Here is a 22,993-nt window from a genome sequence, read left to right on the forward strand (position 1 = left end):
CCCCCCCCCTCTCTCTCTCACTGGGATCTGGTAACTGCTGCCCTCACACTGGGATCTGGTAACTACTGCCCTCACACTGGGATCTGGTAACTGCTGCCCTCATACCAGATGGAGAACTGGAGTGAGGAGGGAAGGCTGAGAAAGGGAGAAGGGAGGGCGGGAAGGATTAATGAGCTGATTTCCATAAGACTCCTGACATTCTGGAATGAAAAGCAGCCTGGAAGAGCAAATGCCATGTTCTTTATTCAAATCACATTCCCACTCAGCCATTTATCATGTAAAAGTCCCCAACAACTTTGCTCAACTAGCTCATATAAATAAATCCTTATTAATCTTGCAAAGTATAAACACAAACGAATGACAAAAGTCTGTGTGCTTTCAACTTCGGAGTTGAAATTTTCAAATTCAGTTGATTATCCATAGCTCCCATAATTTTTTTTTTAAACATTTTGGAACAAAAGGACAAATAAATGGCCCATCCCCTAAAATCCTTGAGCTTATTGGACTGAATGAACTCAAGGTCTGAATAAACTACAGGAGAAAAAAATGTGTTACTGCTAGAACCTTTCTCTCTTTCTTTCTTTCTCTCCTCTCTCTCTCCTCTCTCTCTCCTCTCTCTCTCTCTCTCTCTCTCTCTCTCTCTCTCTCTTCTCTCGTTTGAGACAGGGTTTCTCTGTGTAGCCCTGACTGTCCTGGAACTCACTCTGTAGACCAGGCTGGCTTCAAACTCAGAAATCCGCCTGCCTCTGCTTCCCAAGTGCTGGGATTAAAGGTGTGCACCACCACCGCCCAGCAACCAAGTTTCTTTTCCTGGCAACAGTAATTTCTCATAGGTTACACTAGAAAGCTACAGAGTCCTCAGTAAGGCCAAGGCACATTTATCTTTCATGTGTAAATGCCCAGGAATAAAAAGGGGCCTCTTNGGCAGTTGACTCTGGAATACTCCCACAGTTACATCTTCATGGCAAAGCAGGGAAGAGAGTCAGAAAGGATTTGCTTTGACAGGCGACTACCATGAGCCTAAATGGGTTCATCTGAGCTTTCAGTTGACCGGTGTAGACAAACACCTCCCCAGCAAGAGGCCCTCAGAGACAAGGCAGGCCCAGGCTAGGCGATGGTTTCATTACCTACATGGAGTTCTACGGTTTCCAACGCAGCCTGTGGTATTCCTCAATAAAGTGGGTAATACAGAATAGCTCCTGCAAAGCTCTGGAATATCCTGAGCTTCTGCAGCAGGATTTTCTCCCAAACTCTATCCTAGGCTCGAACACACCCTGATTAATACTTGTAAAAAACGTACGTTGGGGAGCAAGAGGAGGCCTGGCATTAGGAGCCACCTACTGAGTGGAAAGTTCACACTTGGATAAGAGAGCTGACTGTAGGAAGCAGAACTGTGGCTTTCCTGTGCTCTGGGCAAGGTGGCAGAACCCAGTGAGCTCATGTGACTCAAGGCTTTATTTTCTAGGCTAAGACTAAAGAAATCAGAGGAAAAACTCAGAAGTGGGTGGAGGGATGGTCACAATGACAAGGTTGATTGGACAACAGTGACAGGGACCATGGAGGATGTCTGCCAAGGTAGGAAGGCCCTCTCCAGCCGAAGAGTGGATGTGAGGAACTAAGACTTCCCAGCCATCTACAGGCACCATGCAAACTGTGCATGCCAAGGGCTGGCCTGTCCCCCCACCTTCTCTCTCATGCAACAAGAAGGACTGGCCTAAGGACTGCTGGTGAGTCTGAGCGAAGGGATAGAGACTCTTCCCTATACAAGCTTCAGAGCCAAGGCCTAACTCCTGACAAGGGCATGGCTAAAAGAGATTTTCAGCAGACAATTCTTGGAGAACCTCCATTTCTGATTCTCCAGAAACAACAGCTGGAAGATCTGTAAAGACAAGGCACAGATGTGACCCCAGGTCTCTGCTCTCTGAAGAGTGTCTTAGAGAGGCTGAAGGCAATGGGCTGCAGAGAAGGCAAGCAATCTCACACTTAGGGAAACCACTGAACAGCTTCCATAACCTCAGTGGCCCTTTAGACAAAGAGGACCCAACCAGTGAGCATGCCCACAGTTAAGTATGGCCTGAGACAGTCACTATACACCATATCACCACACTGCCACTGTGGACATGGCTCGCCTCACTTTGTGTGGCCTGCCCAGTTCCCTCTACCTCACGGAGGGTCATGGCATCATTGCACAAGGCTGTCTTAAGCACCACTGGCCTCTCCTTCTTTCTTTTCCCCGGAGACAGGTTTCTCTGTATAAGAAAGCCCTGGCTGTCCTGGAGTCACTTTGCAGACTAGGCCAGCTTTGAATTCACAGAGACCTGCCTGCCTGTCTCTTGAGTGCTGGGATTAAAGGCATGCCCCACCACCGCCCACAACTGGCCTCTTCTTAACTCCTACAGGAGCCTTGAAGAGACACTGTCCTACCAATATCTGGGGACCCAAAGATTTTGCGCACAGTGTTAGAGCTTTCTCTACACATGATAAAATGGAAGGTTGTTTTTACCCTTTACATCACTTTATATTCTAAGTAAGAATGGCAAAACAGAAAAAAAAGAAAGAAAAGAAAATAAAGAAAAATACCCCCCCCCCCCCGCTTTTGCTGACATAACAAGACTACCCACCGAATCCTGGCAAGCTTCCATTCCCTCTTCCATGCACGTTCCACCTTCTCTCCAGTGCCTTCAAGTACCCAAGGGCTTTGACCTTTAGGCTGCCGTGGCTCCCAAGGGTCTGTACAATGCAGACCAGCTAACAGGGTTGGTTCTTGGTGAGGGTAAGCAACATCTGACTATTGAACTATATCAAACCCCTAGCCCCAACCCTCAGCAATTTTAGAAAAATTGTCAAGAAATACTTTTTTTCACCACAATGCAAAGGTCTAAAATACTCCAAAAACTAATATGAACAAGTGAAACTTCCTCATAACTAGAAAGAGCTATTTTCTAACACCACTAACCCAGTGACACCTCCTCATTCACGTGGGGCTTTTACATACCTCATGGCGAGCCAGACTTTGGCTTTGGTACAAGCAGTGATGTCACTCAGCTCCTGCAGGAAATGTGCATTTGCTCTGTGGCTGGAGTCTGTAATGTAGGCTTGTAACAAATGAAAAACCTGAATCAGAAAAGAGAAAAAACAATACTCTGCTGTGAAAATGAGATTTCCTCAAAAATGGTTCCTCAAAGGAAATGAACTCTGTCTCCACAAGAAAGCAGGCCGAGAGCTGTGGGGTTGGGGGGCAGCCCAGGGCTGAGCCGCATAAACCCGTGCTCTGGGTCGCTCCTACAATTCCCTAAAACAAGGTTAACCGTGACCACATAATCATCAGCCTCGAGAGGTCTTAGGTAGAAACAAGAAGTGGAATACTGTTATGTTAGCAATTTTACAAGAAACTAAACTCCAAGCCTATACAGGAAGGAGCTATGAGTCTGTGTGGCTTAGACATATACTTGGGTTCATTAGGGCAGTGTGGCCCAATGAGACAGGAAGAGCACAGCTCACCTGTGCAGAAGCAGGCAGTACTGTCTGTGAACAAATCCTTGAAACTTTTCCTTAGCAGTAAGAAGGGACAGCAGTCAGATGTGGCATAGACTTTTGACACTTACATGACAGTTATATACCAGGAATTAAAAGCAGAAAGATCAGAGCCTGATGTCTCTCAACTGTTTATATGTATGATGGTGGCACGGTTTGACCACACAATCTAGACCACTGTGACTCTGAGAGGAGCACAGATCTTTGGGGAACAATGAATGAGATGGAGGGTTCTCTGGCCTGCAAGCCTCATGGCACACAATTTCTTTGGTTGGTCGGTCACCTGCATAAGCATATGAGGATGAAGGAAACAGAGTGCCAATAAACACATAAGAAATTTAAACATTTTCCCTTTTCTTTTCTGTTGTATCCTCTGCCAGGAGGGCTGGCACACAGGCTGCCACATATGGCTCTCTGTGGGCTTTTCGGAAAAGTGCAAGTACTTTACTCATGGTACCATCTCCCAGGCTGTGCCTCAGTTTCAAGTAATAATAATAGCAAATATTTTTATATCTCCAAGTGAAAAAAGGAAGCTATAAGGGCCTCTTGCTGGGGGAGGTGTTTGTCTACACCGGTCAACTGAAAGCTCAGATGAACCCATTTAGGCTCATGGTAGTCGCCTGTCAAAGCAAATCCTTTCTGACTCTCTTCCCTGCTTTGCCATGAAGATGTAACTGTGGGAGTATTCCAGAGTCAACTGCCNAAGAGGCCCCTTTTTATTCCTGGGCATTTACACATGAAAGATAAATGTGCCTTGGGACTACAGCTGAACTACAGGCTAGAGTCACATGTCAAGATTCTCCCCCTGCTCCGCCCTTTTTTAGATAAGAACTCAAGTAGCCCAGGGTGGTCTCAAACTCCTAATGTAGCTGAGGATGGCCTTGAACCAGTTGATCCTCCTCTGCCTCCTGAATACTGGAATTACAGGTGTATGTCACCAGGCCTAGTCTAACTTTCTCTGAAGTGGGAGTCTGTGGGAGTGTGGGCTCAGCTCCTGTAAGCACACTGAAACACCTTCTCTAACAAAGACCTGTTCTTTCAGAAGCACTGATCGGATGCTGCTGCCTCACCACAGCCCGCAGGGACCAAACCACCAGGCATAGAGCCTGGAGCACTGGGCTGGCCGGGGCTTCTGTTCCTATGTGGTGACTGCCAGAGGGAAAAATACCTCCCTTGGTCTCAATCCCCACTGTCCCGAAAGAGCTGGCAAAGTCACTGGGCCTTGCTTTCTTTTCTCCACAGCTGCACTAAACCAACCACCAGGGCTTTCATGTGTCACAGTGCTGTAATTAATCAGCAGACACCAGCAAAACACACGACTGTGGAATTTACTTGTCAAGAGAGCTGTGAGGTTTCAAATGCTTCTCATTTAGAAGCAATCACTTTAGAAATAACCCCCTGTGGATGTTTAAGCCCTGGCCTAGATTTGCTCACCTTGCTTGGCAAAAACAAGACTGTTTTTGAAACGCTTGGTAGTTCTGGCTTATGAATGTCAGCCTACAGGCCCATCAATTCTGTCACCCTGGGCACAAACCAGACAACAGCTGCAATCCCAGTAACTCACCAAGGACAGAGAGTGATATGTCTGTACCTGACCAATGTACACAGAGGGGCATGTAGGCAAACCTGGTAGACAACACAAGTATAAGAGGCAGTGCAGTACAAGCCGAGCACTTGTTAGAGAAGCAGAGGAGAACAGAGCAGGGAAGGAAGGGAGAAGACAAAGCAGATGGAGAGGCTTGCAAACAAACATGAAATAGATTAGTATTTCTGAGAAATATTAATGAAAATATTTGAATGCACAACCATCCTCACATGACATTTGAAACACTGGACTCAAGAAAAATGAGGTAATCATTCAGTGTGACGTTCAGGGAGGTCTGGAAAGAGCCACTTGTCTCTCAGTTCTTGGGTTGGCAGACACAAGGCCACTTTTCTCTCCTTCCACATTTGCCTACAGTGCTGGTACTGAGTGTAGTTAAACCCAGGCCTGGGATAACTTGCAAACAGCAATCATAGAGATGCTTGAGCTGCCAGGCCAGTGAAGGAGCAGGACTCAGACACACCAAAGTGCTGACAAGCATACTGCCAGCTCAGGGGCCCAAGTGGACAACAGCGTTCAAATATCCAGTCCAGAAATACCTACTAAGCAAGTGTTATTACCAGATAGCGTTCTGGTAACTGCAGCAGAGACCAAGCAGCAGGGCTCCCTCCCTCCTGCCTCTCTTTCTCCCGCTCCCCCAGCTTGGGCTCTAGTCATGAGGGCTTCCCCGATGCTGCATGCCAGTGATGTCACCTGCCTGCCTTTCCATGATCTGCTGTTTGTGAGTCCAGTACATGGTAGGAACTCAGCAGCACTGAGTGGAACATATGCTGGTGTTTAGTGTCTCTCTCCTGACAGTAACCGTCTCAGGATACGATTCCCCCTGGAGCCTGTACACTGCAGTAGGTACCAACTTTGTGTTCAGGGTAGACACATGGCTAAAAGATACCTTCCTCCTCTATTTCCATGACTGCTGATGGAGACTGCAAGGTTAGACAAATGGTAAGACTCCAATCACACGGTACACACTCTGAGGGCAAGCAGACATGGCTGCAAACCAAGGGACTAGCTGTGTATATCTTTAGATCAACTAAGTTAACCTCTGTTTCCTCATGTTAAATAGAGTAAGACAGTAGTCTCCTCTTTCTTTTCAATTATTATTCTAGTGTGTGTGTGTGTGTGTGTGTGTGTGATGGCAAATGTGTAGAGGTCAAGGGACATATTTGGGGGATCAGTTCTAGTGATGGAACTTAAATTGTTAAAACTTGCATGACAAGTACTTTTTACTGGCTTGGCTGAATCATATTGTCAGCTCAGTGGCCCTCTCTGTAGGAAACATTCCAAGGCACTGGTGGGTGTCTGAAACCTTGGTTAATATAAACCTTACGTAACTGTATTTTTCCTATATACATATACACATCTATAAAAAGTTTAACTTTCAAACTAATCACAACAAAAGAGAAATAAAACAGAAAACAACAATATACTATAATAAAAATTACTTAAATTTATTTACTTCAATTTGGAACTCCCCCCCCCCTTTTTTTTTGGATTTTTGAGACAGGGTTTCTCTGTGTAGCCCTGGCTGTCCTGGAACTCCCTCTGTAGGCCAGGCTGTGTAGACCAGGCTGGCCTCAAATTCAGAGCTCTCCCTGTCTCTGCCTTCTCAGGGCTGAATTTAAAGGCAAGTGCCAGCACAACCAGTTTGAACTTTACTATCTTTAGACTGCAGCTGACAGTGATTGAGCCTTCAGGAGGAGCTAATGGGAACAGAAAGATCTCTACAATCTATGACTAGAGAGATATGTTTATTATATATACACACACACATATGAACACACGTGCACTCACATATATACATACAATTAAGAAATCTTTAAAAGGTGTTTACTATTCAATGGTGGTTGGCTAATTGTAACAATGGACCACACTAATAAAAACATGAATAGTAGGAGAGAGTTAGGGGAGAGGAGAGGAATATACATGGGAATCCTTATACTACCAACACAATATTTTCATAAATCTAGCACTGTTTTAAAGTAGATCCTAATTTAATGTATTGCGACTGGTCAGAGATCAGCACGGTGTGTGGGTGGGGACGAGAAAGACCTCACTGGCAATGTGATGGAACTGATCCTGTCCTGTGGCCAGCAGAGGCCTCTTCAAAGGGAAGACTTCCGAGATGGGAGCTGTAACTTGCAGGGAGCTACCAAGGGCTGCTCCAGATAAGACAGGGGGTCCAGGATCATGCCAGAAGTCCAGTTAAGAGGTGATGTGTTGAACCAGGGGCTAAAGACGATTAGCACGTGGGCTATGAGGCCTCAAAGCCTATACAGTGCTTCTGTAAAAACATTTAGAAGCTGGGAGGCATCATATCAGCATCATCTCTATTTTCAACTTCTTTTGAAACTCAGAAGATCCACTTGTAGTGGACCTAAGAAGTCACAAGTTACCCATCCACAGCTGAATGGTAGGAGCTACTTATTGCCCACTACTGCTAAGGGTGTATTAATGCCATTTGTCACTGCTCATTTTTCTTAACTTGGGGACATCAAAACCAAAATGAAATATTTACAAAGTACAAGAATGTATGAAAGGTCTGACATCACAGGGTAGGCAGAGAGGGCATGAGTGTGAGTGACTCCTCTAGGTTTCTGACCAGGGCACACTCTGAGCTTGTGGTGCCCTCTAAGAACCACAGCTGAACTCTAGTGCAGTGGGTAGAGAGGAATACTCACATGGGAAAGCCCTTCTTGGGCTGCCAAGTAGGGTGACAGCTGGAAAAAAGAAGTTGGACATCAAAAGATATTCTTAACTTGGGAAGTTGGGCTACCTTTCAGGATCAGGATCAGACGGCATCCCCAGCAGTCTGAGAATGGTGGGGGTGGGGGACTGAGTTAGTCTGGATTTAACATCCCATGTACTGAGATTTGGGGTAGGGAACATCAATGTGATGGTTTCTTTAGTTAGTCATTTATTGCACAAAACAGCAATTCTTTTGAGACTGAGCCGGAGCTCTGTGTATCTATTAACCTTAGAGCAGAGGACAGTTTGCCTCTCGGCATAGCAGGTCCCTAAAGTAGACTCAGAGCTATCACCAAGGAAAGAAAAGAGAGGACGAAAGTGCTGCTGCTGCACGACAGTTCAGCTGCTTGATGGCTCCACCGCCTCACGGCTCATCTGGCAGACACCCTCACTACACCAACCAGGCAAGGTCACAGCGGAAGGAGAGAAGTGACTCCATGAAGTTATTCTCTGACCCCAGCCCCCTAACATCACACATACATGCAACAACAATAACAACAACAACAACAACAACAACAACAACAACAAAGGAAGGAAGGAAGGCAGGAAGACAGAAAGAAAGAACAGTTACAAAGACTCTGCTTCCATCAGAAAGAGGCAGAATGGATCACAGCTGGCAGCAGCATGCCCTGACTCACAAGCATGGCTGGTCAGCCCTGCCCTAAGGCCACAAAGGGGCTGTACTGAATGAAGGTCAGGGGATCCTGTATTTCTTACACTGCAAAAGTAAGTTGTATGTTGATAGTGTGTGAACAGCCAGAGCTTCCTTCTTCCAGAGGGTTCCATCCTGAGACTGCTCCCTTATAGACTTCCTCCTGAGATTAGCTAAACTCAGGTGGATTGGTGGCATGTAATAAAAATGGTGAGGTTCTGGGCTGCTGGTGCATCTCCAGATTCCAGCTTCAGTTTCTCTCTCTCTCTCTCTGATTTTTTCATTCCCTCTTTGCTCCAGCTAAGCTAATTCCTAAATCTATGTTAAGATGTTTTGTTTTTTTAAAATAAACTTTAACTTTGCTTTAAAAAAAACAACTAAGTTGTGATGAGGCACCACATTGAGAACCTGGAGACAGGGCCGCCCTCTATCCAGACTCTAAACCCAGAGAGACCATGGGGGATGGAGGTGAGCAGGCATCCGTGGGACACATGTGGTCCATTCGGGCAGCCCAGGATCGTAAAAGCAGCCCCACAGTATGAATGTAATGCATCTGGAATAAATGTCATGCGGCTAAGAAGAGTCATGGCCCTGCCCTGAAAACCTTACTGCTTCAGGAAAGGATGTCCTGCTTATTCGGCTTTACTAAAACAGTGACTTGTGTGAGACAAGATCAAGATGACAGATGGCTGTTTGGGAAAGCAATGCCGAGACGGGTTTCTCCTTCCCAGAGTGTGGCTTTCAGAGCACTTTCCTCCCTTTAAAATCAACAGCAGCTGAGCTCAGAAGCCAGCAGGCTTGAGCAGTCACAGGCAGGGTTCGGCAGGCCATGGAAAAGGCCAACTCCAGTAGGACAAGAGATAGTCATCTCAAAGGTCAGACCTGAAGGGGTAAGTGGACAAAACCACCAGTGATCCTAAACTCTGGTGATCAATGCTAGTCCATTCACTTTTACAACTGGATTTTGCTAAAGAGTAAAATAAAATAAAACAAAGTAAGTTCAGTCTTCCCTCTTGCAGCACACAGACTTGGCGAGCACTTTGAGTCTACTCCACTCCGGCCAGTATGCCACCTGCATCTGCCTTCCTGCATCACTCTAACCCCAGCTAAGTCACTGCCACATTTTTCCAAACTTTATGTTTACACAGGATTTTATTTCGGCTGTTAAACCATCTGCATTTCTTTAGAAACTTAAATAAATGATCTATGCCGGGAATGTACAGTATAGAGTGATGTCAGCTCCTTCTCCCTCTTCTCTCTACTCACTGGTTAGAACAGGCAAACATTGTTTCAGCCTGTAGTGGGAATGTGAATATTTATTCTGTCAACTTAATTCATACAAACAGAACTAAAGACAGGCTGGCAGGCTTAAGTACTTTATGGCTTTAAGTCAGACTGAAAAAGGGGGGGTAGTAGGGGAATGGCTGGGAAAAGAATCTAAACTTTCGAATTCACAGAAACACGCCTCTTCACATAATTGCTGGAAGTGGAGATAGCAAACATTTCAAAGGCAGACCGCATACGTGTGCATGCATGCATTTGTGTGCTTGCATGTGCCTGCGTCTTGGGAAAGCCAGGGAGAAAGCCCTGTACCATCTGTCAGTCCCAGTCACTTTAAGGTTGGCCAGGTTGCAGGATTGGTTTTCTTATTGCTTGGGCTTGTTGGGCACATGTACTTGCCTATGCCATTTGTACGGAGTCCAATGAAGGGGCTCTCATTGCCAGTAACACTTGTCACTGACCTTGAAGGAGTGTGGAGGGCTCTAGGCAATACCTTAATGACACTTGAGTTCCTTAGCTGGGTCATCCTCAAGAAGATGGGCCTGTGTCACCCACAATCATCCCTTAATGGATTCTCTATTAGAAAGCAGAACAGGAAACATTTTAGGCAACTGCTCCCCCAAACCTCAGTCTGTTTATGAGATGAGAAAACACACCCCTTCAAAGCTCTTAGTAAATGGTATCTTCGTGGAAGAAGACACTACTCCCAGGTGAAGCTGCCTTTTGCCTGACCAGCCTGGGGAGTGTGTCACTGGGAGTGCACCTTGAAGGACTGAAACACACAAACCCGTCCAAATGGGAGTGTGCAGACTTGCTGGGCCACTCCTTTCTAGAACTCTCCCATCCAGGTGGTCAGGAGCCCAAAGACCTTGCACCTAGATGATGCCTTTGCTCCAGTACTTACGATGACATATGTCTGTCAGATTTTCTAAAGGTAAGGTCTGAGGGTAAAGCTCACTCCTGGTTAAAACCCTCTTCAAGGACTAGCTGGGCCCTGAAAGCGCACCTGCATTCTGGTCCTGCCTTCTACCTTCTCTGTGCCACACAGCTATTCTGTGCCCAGAGAGATGAAATTCCATTCCCGACTGATGCTACTTGGTTCAGCCTGGCCCTTCCCATTTTTCCTTCTATTCTTTCCAACGGGGCTACAGGAATTCTACGCAAATCATAGGGCCACTTCAAACATTCCTGGGCTTACACACTGAGACCTTACCCTGCCCTAAGGCTCTCATTTCCTTTTTCATGCCCTATAGTCCTGTTTGCACCTCACCCCTCCCTTCCTGCATTGAAGGGATCAGTGCTGAGGCTTGACCCAGCGCCTCCTCATCTATGCTAGGCAAAGCTCCTTGTTACTGAAGTCACATGTCTAGCCCCTTGAATCTGTTGTCAGTTATCAATCTGCAATGTTCTTTCCTAAAATAGAGGTCCTTGAAGCAAAGAACTATGCCTTCTTCCCTATAGCTCCTAAGGATACAAGATTTTTGTCTGGATGAAAGACTCACTAAACAGATGGACTTGTTGATCTGGAATCGGCACACCCACTTAAGAGGGAGAGGAGCTGATTGAGTTTGTTCTGAATCATCTTGGTGGTACTACAAATGTTATAATGCCATTAAGAAACTGGATTCTCAAAAGCAGAGTCAAGGGCCCTGGGCAGAATTCTAGGTGCTGGCAAAGTTTAGACGGTGATATTGGCGCTAGTCAATCTTTATCTATTAAAAAAAAAAAACTTTACCTTTCATTGCTCAGAACTATGTGTAAAAATTATAATTTACTTGCAAAACATATCTATTTAAGTCCCCCTTTTAAGACTCATTTGTTAACCAAGGCTGGCATAGTACTTGCTATGTAGCTCAGGCTGACCTTGAACTTGTGGCAATTCTCTGTCTCTGCCTCCTAAGTGCCGGGGTAACTGGCATGAGTCATGATGCTGGGCTAGGAGAACATTTCCATTTTCTGAATAACTGGATCCTTAAAGATTTGAGATTAATAGTAAAGTCTGTGATATAGCAATACTTATCAAAAAGCAACCAAGCAGAGGCTGGAAAGATGGCTTAGTGATTAAGAGCACTGGCTGCTCTTTTAGAGGACATGAGCTCAAATCCCAGCACCCACATGGTGGCTCCTAATATTTGTAATTCTGGTCCTAGGAAATCTTGTGCTCTTTTCTGGTCTTCTTGGTACCAGTTATGCCTGTGATGCATATACATATATGCAGGCAAAACACTCATACCCATGCAAACTAACAAAACAAATCCCAACCAACCAAACAGAACTAACCAATAAAAATAACAGATAATTTGTTCAGTTGAGACACAGGGAGAGGTATGTTGGTGGTAGCATAAATGAAATAAAATAAATCAAGAATGAGTCACTGCTAAAGTCAAGTGACGCCACTAAAGAGTCTTATGTTACTTGTTTATACCTGAAGGAGAGAGGGGAAAGGAAAGAGCACTTAGGAGGCAGGGCAGGCAGGTCTCTACAAATAATAATGGTTTACTCAATAGAATAACAGAAAGACAACCAACCAATTCTCTGTGATATACATTAGTTGGATCCCTACCTATTGTGTGGGGGACAATACAAACCTCCCAAAATCAAAAATGCAAAACTATAAAAACACTGGTGAAAATGAGGAATGTTCTTATTACTTTCTAGCAAAGGTGTATTTTTGCTGATCTTGTATTTTCCATGAGGAATGAAGAAGTAACAGGACAAGGAAGGTCAGAATACAATATAGCCACATAAAAACTGGAAACTAAAAATATATTTTTTTACATTTATTATTATTTTAATTAACTTATTTATTGCAGCAGTATTTGTGTGGAAGTCAGAGGACAACTTTCAGGAGTCAGTTTTCTCCTTCTACTCCCTGGGACTCAGGGACTGAACTCAAGTTGGATGGTTTGGAGGTAGCCACCTTTAGCAGCTGAGCCATCTCACTGGCCCCAAACTGGAAATTTTTATACAGCAAAAACTACAGTGATCAGTCAACAGTAAAGGAAAAATAGGATAAAGTATTTGTCAATTCATCTCTCATTAAGAAAAATAAAAATAAATTAAATATGCACTTAGGAAGCAGAGGCAGGCAGGTATCTGAATTAGAGGTTAGCCAGAACTTCACAATGAGACTCTGTTTCAAAGAAAGGGAGTGGGGGTTAGATTTCCAAACCTCCCTAATTTATGCATCATTAGAACTGCCATAATTTTCTCATGGTGGCCTCTAGGCCAATGGACATATCTAATGCTTTGAATTCATTAGGTGGGTAGGTCCAAACGACCCAAGGAACACAAAGTCTTTCAGGGCTTCTGCGTCTGACTGCCTTCTCACAGGGCCACTGTAATACTAAGGGGATGTATGCGTCCATCACTTCCCATGCCCTGGGCTCCTCTCCTTGCTGTCCCACCTTAATTTCTTATGACACATACTTTCTATCACAGCAGCTACCCATGTCAATTTTACAGAGGCATGACAAGAGCTAATGTCTCTATGCTACTTTGAGCTAGTAGTTCACATGTCTGACAGACATCCAGTGTCACAGTACTTTCTCCCTCAGTTTTAAACATCCTATGCCTTGGCCCACCCCTTTGGGAACTGCAAATATTTAGCAGAGAATATAAATAATGTACAGATGAAACAGAAATAGCCAATACACATGAGAAAATGTTAATGTCATTATGTTAAAGGACACACAGACACAATGTTTAATGGAAACAGTAGGTTCAAGGGCTTTGCCGTGTCCTTCCACCCTGCTCTCACTTATCACTCTTACTGTCGTCTACCTCTTGGGCCTCAAACAATCTATTTTTAAGCCAAAGTATTTTGACAAAGAAATTTTTTGAAAGGGTAAAACCCAATTAATAACTAAGAAAATGAACATGAATTCATCAGTGAGTTAGAAACTTACTGGCAGAGCTACACTTTTGCACATATAACTTGTTATACCTCACAACAGGAGCTAGGCAAACAACTCCACACCAAGCTGGCAGTAGCTTTCAAAATGGAAAACATGCACTTTGCTCATTCTCACAATGTCTTAGGTGTTTCTAGGTGTTTATTTTGCAGCCACACTTTCAGATATCCATGTTCAAGAATGATCATTAGCAATATTGATTGTAAAATGAATGATTTGAAATGACTGATACAGAACCAGCTGGAAAAGCTGTGGATACTCCTGTGAGTAATCATAGCCAAACTATACAGCTATTAAGAAGAATTGTAGATTTACATGTACTTAATTGGAAACATCTCTAAGTCATACTGTTAAATAATAATAATAAAAAAAGCTATAAATGCTATGGTCATATTTTCACTCCTGTCAAATTATCAGTAGTGAAGCCTGGGATTTTATATTTAATAAGGTAGATTTCTGCTATTTTATCTAATCTAATCTATGTATTTATTTTTTTTGGGACAGGGTTTCTCTATATAGCCTTGGCTGTACTAGAACTTAATCTGTAGATCAGGCTAGCCCTGCCTCTGCTTCCTGAGTACTGGTATTAAAAGAAAGTGCCACCACTGTTTTTTCTTTTAAAATAATTATAAACCCATTTAGTTTGCTAAATGTGGCCTGCATGCCTTCTGCCAAGTTTCCTCCAATACTAACAATTTACATAATCAAACGTGGAAATTTTATCTGAGTGTACAAGCTCATGTTTATAATCCCTTTGGAGGTAGAGGCAGGAGACTAGGAGCTCAAGGGTATCCTCAGCTACAAGTATGAGGCCAGCCTGGGCCTCAAAGATCAGCCAAAAGAAACAAACCCAGAGAATGAATTCACACGACAGTGCTCTTCACCTTGACCAAGTGGTTAGCATTTTATATGTGCAGAGTGCATGCAGGTCACTTGATCCCAGGTATAGATCTGCAGAATCAAGTGACAGTACTGTTAGCCTATCAAACCAATGACATCAAGATATACCAGAGAAAGAGGGAGAGAGAGAAACCCCAGAATGCTAATTACTTTACTAAGACAGGTAGCCAGGTGGCATTTTTTAACCAAGAGATTAAAAAACCAAATCAAAGAAAACAAACGTATCTCAATTACTCCTAACAGGAGGCTCTTCAGACATTCTAAATATAGTAGCAGTGAGATCCTCCTCCCCCTCTTCACCTTTTGTCACTGTGTAGCTAGGCTGACCTTGAACTTGAACTCCTCTGCCCTCCTGCCTCAGGGCCCTGAGTACTGGGGTGGGAAGTGTCACCACCTTACCTGGCTCCTGGACTTATCCTTTGACCTTTGAGCCCTATGGCCAGTGGTACTTGAAAATAGGTCAGGAAAAGGCACCAAGGCGAGATGTGGGCAGCAGCATTCTTGAGAGCTACAGTGGCATACCCAACATTGTGTCTTTAGGAAGCAAGGCTAACAGAAATGAAACACTCCTACATTAATATACACTATGGATTTTAAAGCAGCTGTAACATTTCCCTTCTAAATAAAAAGAATTTGTGTCACAGAAAACAGTTTTTTCATTTAGCATCTCATCTTTACACTGATTAGTGAATATTATCCAAGCCACCCAGTAGGGACTTGGACAAAATGCCGTAGGAACTCCCATCAGGCCCTTCAAGTATGCATGTGGGCCAAAGTCAGCGTCTGGAGGCTGCTAGAATCCCTTGTTCTGTGGTAACAGAGAGACTCCTCTTTTTGAAAACTGAACATGAAATTTCTTTTCTTACATGCTGTCAGTTGCAGTTTATTTCAAAGGTTCTCACAGTAGGCAAAGGGAGAGGCGAAATCTTTAAAAGTCAGAAAGTGACAACTGTTTATATCTCACATGGAAGAAGGAAAAGAATGACTGCTCCAAGTCCCCAGGAATGGAGATGCGGGCAGCTTCCGCTCTCCACCCCCAGGCTGTTTGCTTCTTAGCCACTCAGCACCTCCAGCATCTGCAGCTCCACTTTTGGCAGGAGTCTGCAATAAGCAGGCTCTGTCTCAGGGCCTCTGAGTCTTTCTTTCATTGACAGCTATGCCTCCACAATCCCACCATGCACTAGCTCAAATCACACGGGCAGGCACAGTAAGTTCTCTCTACATCCCGAGCCCAGCATCACTGGAGGACACTGTCATTTAGAGGGATTCTGTGAGATCTTACTGAGGGGAAAGGTCATTGGAATGGCTCCGTGTGCTTTCTTTCACCTCCAGTAATCAAATTTGGCTGAGTTGACAATGAACTCTGGATGGTCAGTATGCACGAGCTTGTACATGGATTTCAACCTGTTACTAGCTGTTTTCTGTGATAATGAGACCTGGATGGCATTGCAATGACCAACCTAAGTGGCACTCCTGCACGAGTTAATCAAGGGGGCAATTCTCAGTTTAGTGTAAAGACTTCCTGTCTTTCCTACTTGTTTACCGAGGCTTAGTTCACTAGCTTCCTCTGGGAAGTTCCCCCTAACCATGCCAGGTCACAACCACCTCCTCGCCCTCTTGTCCCATCTAATTTATTATCTGAACCTCTAACCCATGTTGCCTTGATTACTATTTATCCTTTTATGAAAACCATCTCCAGCGCAGTCTTCCAGGAGTGAAAAGGTTTGATTTTAAAGCTAAGGCCTTTCCATGTGGGTTGAGGTAAGCAGTGCTCACAGGTTAACTTAACTGTGTAAATGGCAAGACTTGCAACATGGCGGCACACGTGTGTAACTGCAGGAAAGGAAGGACGCCTGTGTGTTCAATGCCAACCTGTGCTACATGGCCGGGTCCTGCCTGTGAAAACACAGAGCAGAGACTCTCCAAGTGGGCGAGGAGGTTAGTCTTCAGAACTGCAAAGTACCGTGTGATGGGCAACCGGCCCATCCTCCCGGCTTGCTGACAAGTCATGGTATTTACCCTAGACCCACTGAGGAAATTCCAAGTCTCCTCTCTGAATCTACTGCAACACCTAAAGCTGTTATCTAGGCATTACTTGTGGATGCAGGGCTGAGGGAGCACGGCCTCCTAAGAAGGTATCACCTACCTCCCAGCCCTGAGCATCAGGTCTTCTGACTCTGTCACTGTATCGATGGAAGGCTATGAGGAGCAACCTGGGAAAGGTTTAAAGTTAGTGCGGATTTTTACGTAGGCGAGCCGTCTCAGCCAGTTATTGGGACAGACTGCAATGGGGCAAGAAGACATCCTTCTTGAATCAGAAGTCCTAAATCTACCTTGTTACCCCTGGAACATCTGGCAATGTCACACCCTTGAAAACTACCAGTACCCAGTGGTCTAGGCAAGGGATAGTGGTAAAATGCTTCACAAGGCATAGCAGAACCTTTCAGAACAAAGAAGCATCGAGGCTAAAATGAGGAGCACTGAGACAAACAGCTCTGGAGAATTGCCAAATCAGAGGCTCCAGGCAAGGACAGGCTGGTGACCCAAGAAAAACGTCTCACCTTTGAGTTTTAGTTTCTTCACATATAAAATGGAACTCGGAAGACAGCTCATGTCGCTGGGTAATAGAGGTCTAAAAAGTAATTGCTGTGAGAAGGGCTTGGTGATCATGCTTTAACAAATAAGTCTTTCCAATCAACAAATGCCACATAGACTTATTTTTTCTGGGCAACGTATGACTCCTCTTGAAATAGATATGAAGAGGAAACTGGCCCCACCCTGGCCACTGACTCTGTTGCTGCTTGCTTACGCTTGTCTGTTTTCCTCAGCAGGGATTGGCCAGGGGACTTGTTGGCCCTCCCAGGACTGTCCTTCAGCAGTGTTTCCCCTAGTGCACGCTGCTAAGCTCCCAAGACATAGTGCTTTCAGTCAATCATCGAGCCAGAGTTCCTGCCAAATGTATGGCAGAGGCACAAGATAATGATTATCCCTTTGGTGCTAACAAAGTATGGTTGCTAGAAGTTTGTCTTTTTTTTTTTTTTTTTGGTAATAGCTAAATTCCTATTCTTAGGCTGGGTGGAAGCAATCGGCTCTTTTTTTTTTAGATGTGAAGAGAAAATACACCATGGAACTGTGTGAACACTTCTAACCGTTTTTCCCCTAGTGCACGCTTTGAATTCTCTGATTACAGAGATTCTCATTTACCTAAAGTATGTGGTGCTGCAGGGATGATTCTTATCATCTTCCAAAGGAGCTGAACTGTTTCCAGAATCCACTTTTTGGTCATTTCTGATTTACAGTATACATGAATTTTATAGCACCATGAAAGGTGAAGTCAGTCACACACACACACACACACACACACACACACACACACACACACACACACCTCTCAAACACTGTCTGGTTTCAAAAGCAGGCACCTCACAGCCACGTGAGGTAGAATGGTACATGCCAGGGGTTGAGGGGTTGGAGAATAGGGAGCTGTTTAAGGGGTGAAGAGTTTCAGGTGCACAAGATAAAAAAAATATTGGAGACTGGCTGCACAAGAGTGTAAATATATTTAACACAATGGATATAAGTACTGATAATTTTGAATTCTAAACTCTGCCTGGCATGCTCACACTAGGGTGTCTACAGTGGCAGCTTCCTCAGACGACAGAAAACCAAGAAGGCTATGAAAGAGGATGGACTAGATGAAGGACTAAAGGTGACTAAGTTCTGGCACATGCTGACAACCACCATGAAGCTCTGCTTTACAGACAGACCCAGGAACGGAGGTATAAGCAATGACTGGATCCTCTGAAACTCCTTTACCAAAGGCCTCCACAGTTCCATGCTACATTCTTTCTTCCATACTTTAAAAGAAAGAACCTGATTGCTTCTATCCACCTTTAGAATAGGCAGCCCCGTGTCTGTGGTCCATTCACGAGTCACTCATGTTCTGAGTAGTCCGGACAATGTGGAAGGACAAAGAGCCAAGTGGTGGGCTGAGACGCATCAGGACAGGGCATGCTGGACAGATAAGGTATGGCAGTATCCACGCAGCAAGCACAAACACCACAGACAAGGCAGCTCAGCTCTCAAGGGAGCTCTTTTTGAGGCCTCTGGCCAACCACACTTCGAGGGAAAGGGAAAGCAGGGGAGAGGAGTTGAGAGAAGGGGGGGGAGGAAGGAAGCAAAACTAAATAATCATCTGTAACAGAGGGACAAAAGCAAGGGAGCAGGCTCAGACACCCTCACACAAACACACACACAGCAAATAGAAATTACCTACTTCAAGCTAGCAATGCTTAATACTGTACTACTATATTCAGTATTATTTCTCAAACATGCTTTGAATCTGAGTACTGAAATTCCCATCTACCTAAAGTACATGGTGTTGGAGAGATGCTCTTCCAAAGGATCTGACCTCTGTGTCCAGAATCCATATGTAGCAGTTCTAAGTTTCCTGAAACTCCAGTTCTAAGGGACCTGACACACTCTCTCTTCTGGTCTCTGTAAGCACACACACACACACACACACACACACACACACACACACACACTCACACACATAAATGAATTTTGTTGCTGTTGTTGTTTTTCCTCTAAGTCAGGGTTTCTCTGTGTAGTCCTGGCTGTTCTGGAACTCACTCAACAGATCAGGTTGGTCTTGAACTCAGGCTTCCATCTGTCTCTGCCTTAAGCACTGGGATTAAATGCACCATCAAGCCTGGTTTAAATAAAAATTTTAAAGTATATGGTGAACTATGCATTTACTTGAGATGACTGGTCTTGTAAGCATGCATTAGTCAAGTATTCTGAAAACCCCATTTATCCTCTTTTAATTAAAAAAAAAAAAAGATAACCAGCACATTAGAGAATGTCTGTAAGAGAGCGATGTCACATGATGGTGAGACACTAGGATGTCTAAGTAGAGACTAAAGCACAAATTTCTGCTTTCTAAGGTATACTGCTTCTCTAGTTGTTTTGCCAGTAACATGAAGGAGAAAACACACAGACCAAAATCTTAGAAAAAGTGCATTTAAAATCACAAGTGGGAAGGGAGGGAGGGACCTGGGTGGGAAAGTGGACTTGGGGATGGTGGGAGGAATGGGGTGTGGGTGAGCTTGTATGTTGGCCTGAAAGAAGGCTTAGGGATCTGGTTAAATTTCTAGAAACTTCTACTTGATTCAACTGTCCAAATTTCCCAGAATCAACCTCCTTTTGTTCTCCATATACTGCTGTTTGACTAAATTCTCTCTCCACTACCATTCTGGGCAGAGTTCAGAGTTAATGATTTGCATCAAACAATTCATTACAAAACCCAAGCAGCAGGTACTCCTAGAAAAGGATACACAAATGCCCTTCTCAGAAAGGATGCAAGTTTTACACTGAGCACTGCAAATGTTCAAGGATGCTCACTTGAAAATATACTTATTAAAAATATAATGTTCATTCTAGATTAAACCGTAAATGAACTAAATGCAAAAGAAGAAATTAGAAGCCCAAAAGACATGAAATATAATGTTTATATAATGTCCAAAACCGAAAAATTTAAAAAGGAAGCAAATTTACTGTAGACTATGGAAAACAAAATTTCAAAAGGTGTATCACAGTTATGCTCAATGTTACAGGTTTTTCAAAAGGATGAAAGAATTTTTCACAAAACAAAAAGCTTTGAATGTAAATACTGACTAGTTTCCATGATAAGATTCACCTCTGAAACTCAGTAGATTGCAAAATCAATGCATAGATGAAGTTATTTATAAACTCTACTTCCCATCAACTTTAGCACGATGTTAACTAACAAGAACAAGTTAATGTCTCCAGAAGTCTTCACTGTGCTATTTAATACCAGCACTTAGGCCAAGGTAAACGAGACGGCAACCAAAGAATGACCATCACCATCAAAGAACACAAGTAATGGACACTACATTTCTGCTTTGAAGTCAGTGCTGAGAATCACACCCAAACCACATTCCGTTTTAGCCACTGTAATTTCAATTGTGCCGAACATTCTATTCTATACAGTGATTTGAAGGTAGATTTTAAAAATATTCCCTTTGTTTTTAACTCAGCACATGCTTCATTACTTGAGGAAAGCTTTAGGTAAAGAACATCCTCTCTATTACAAAGTAGGTCATCACCAAATCAGAGAACACACTTTCTAAACTAAACCCTGACCACTACTCCTAGCTTTTTAAAATGTAAATGTGAAGGGCACAGATAGGCCTCTGAGTCTCTACACACCTAATCAACTCCATAACATAAGGCTTGTCTAAACACTCCAGTTGAAAGTACGGTAACATGCTTTCAAAGCCCTGGCTAAAGGACAGGCGCTTCCCAATGCCACCAGTCTCTAAGAGTCAGTCAGTCCTGGATGCTCACACCACAGGGGACAGAGGTGCTCACTTCTGTCAGGGAGGAAGGAGCCCAGGAAGAAAGTGTTCTTCTAAAATATCAACAAAGAAGAAAAATCCAAATTGTGAGTCTTCTGAGACCACTGATGGTGCCTTCAAACTTTCTTTACGAATACATCAGTTGTTTGACAAAGTGAATTAGACCTTTGAAGTTTCTCTAATTGTCACACTTTTACTGACTGTGGACTGAGTTAATTGTTTGTTCACACACAACTGGCCACTTAACTGCAAGGGTGTTTGCTATCACTTTCTGCTGTACTAGGAAATCACTTGTCATTTCCAGGCTCTGTGAATTTTCCCAGTTGTCTTAAATACCTACTCTTCTCTCCAAGGCAGGGTTGACTGTAAGAGCCAAACCTGGAGTGTACAACTCATGTTTTCCTGATGGTTGAGATAACTGGACCCCAAGTGCTGGTTTTGTTTCCACTCATCCAAGCACATCTCCCATCTTCTGGTTGCTTGTTGATTATCTTCTTACAACAAAAAATCCCTTCAAAGTCCTTAGCTAAAGAAGCGTGTGCCTGTCAATATAAGTGTCTAAAAAACAGTCTTAGATATGACAAAATAATAAGGAGAAAATTTCCAATGCATTAGAATCTCTTTGAATACAAATCTATTCAAAGGAGCTAACTTACTACTTCACACAGTCAGTCATGAAAATGGAACAGAACAAAGCAAAAGCAGGAGCTCAAGGTAGCTCAGTGCTCCAGCACAGGCTTCCATGTGTGAACAGCTTCCATGTGTGAACAGCTTCCATGTGTGAACAGGCTTCCATGTGTGAGGCTCCATCCCAGCACCAAACAGCAAGCCTACCGGAAAGCGTCCGAATGACTAGCAGGTAGTGTTTCCTTCTTTAACCTGAGGTGACTGGGACAGTGATTTGTAATGAGCACCACTGAGGAAGGCAACTGTTTATGGAGTTCCAGCATCAGAATCATACACACGTGATGTACACAAAACATCCAAACCAAACCAAACTCCTAAAGCAGCAACGAGATTTAAGCTAGACAACCTTACCCTTCCTATAGACAACCTTACCCTTCCTATAGACAACCTTACCCTTCCTATAGACAACCTTAGCCTTCCTAATGATGGAGTTTACATTATCTTAAATGCAGTGGACAAAGCAGCAACAAGACGTAAGCTAGACAACCTTACCCTTCCTAATGACGGAGTTTACATGATTTTAAATGTAGTGGACAACATACAGCTTAAATAATAAATGTTGACTCTGCTGGCTAGTCTTATATCAACTTGACTAACAAACTACAGTTATGTGAAAGGAGAGAAGCTTAATTAAGACAATAGCTTCATAAGCGTCTGTGCAGCTGCCCTCCATTCTAGTAAGAGGCCTCTGCATCAGCTCTTGCCTCCAGGTCCCTGCCCTGAGTGTGTTCCTGCCCTGACCTCCTTCAGTGATGGACAGTGATAAGGAAGTGGGAGCCACATAAACCCCTTCATCCCAGTTGCTTTTGGTTACGGTGTTTCACTGCAGCATAAAAACCCTAACTAAGATAATAACTCAAGAATAAGAACAAGGGGCTAAAGAGATGGCTTGGTGGTTTGGAGCACTTCTTGTTCCTATAAAGAACCTGTGTTTGATTCCCAGCACCCACATGGTGGCACATCATCTAAAACTTCTAAACTTCATGGATACCTGGCATGTCTATGGTAAACAGACATACATACTAACAAAACATTTATACACAATAAGTAAACAAACCTTTAAGAAGTTTAAAGACAGTATTAAAAAGAAAAAGAACAAAAGCCCAACAGGTCCAGAATTCCTATGAAAAATTTCAATTTAAAAAGACTTGGGTTTTTGGAAAATACATCAGTGGTAGAGTGGTGTGATGTCCTAAAATCCTAAGGGTCCTAGGTTTGTTCTCCAGGATTGCAATATTTTTCCAATTCAAAACCTATTTTTTTTTTCTAGATATAAATCACCTAAAGAAAATGC

The 22,993-nt window shown here is 43.7% G+C and overlaps 1 protein-coding gene across 4 annotated transcripts in view; it reads right to left on the bottom strand.

Moving 5' to 3' along the window:
- Positions 1-22,993, bottom strand: part of Thada (THADA armadillo repeat containing) — a 294,404-nt gene that overhangs the window by 86,798 nt on the left and 184,613 nt on the right. For all 4 annotated transcript variants that reach the window (XM_029531298.1, XM_029531301.1, XM_029531299.1 and 1 more), the window contains one exon: positions 2,996-3,114. In XM_029531298.1, the coding sequence (XP_029387158.1) occupies positions 2,996-3,114 (119 nt within the window). The remainder of the gene's footprint in view (positions 1-2,995; positions 3,115-22,993) is intronic.

The sequence above is a fragment of the Mus pahari genome, chromosome 18 (genome assembly GCF_900095145.1).
Source record: "Mus pahari chromosome 18, PAHARI_EIJ_v1.1, whole genome shotgun sequence".
Lineage (NCBI taxonomy): Eukaryota > Metazoa > Chordata > Mammalia > Rodentia > Muridae > Mus > Mus pahari.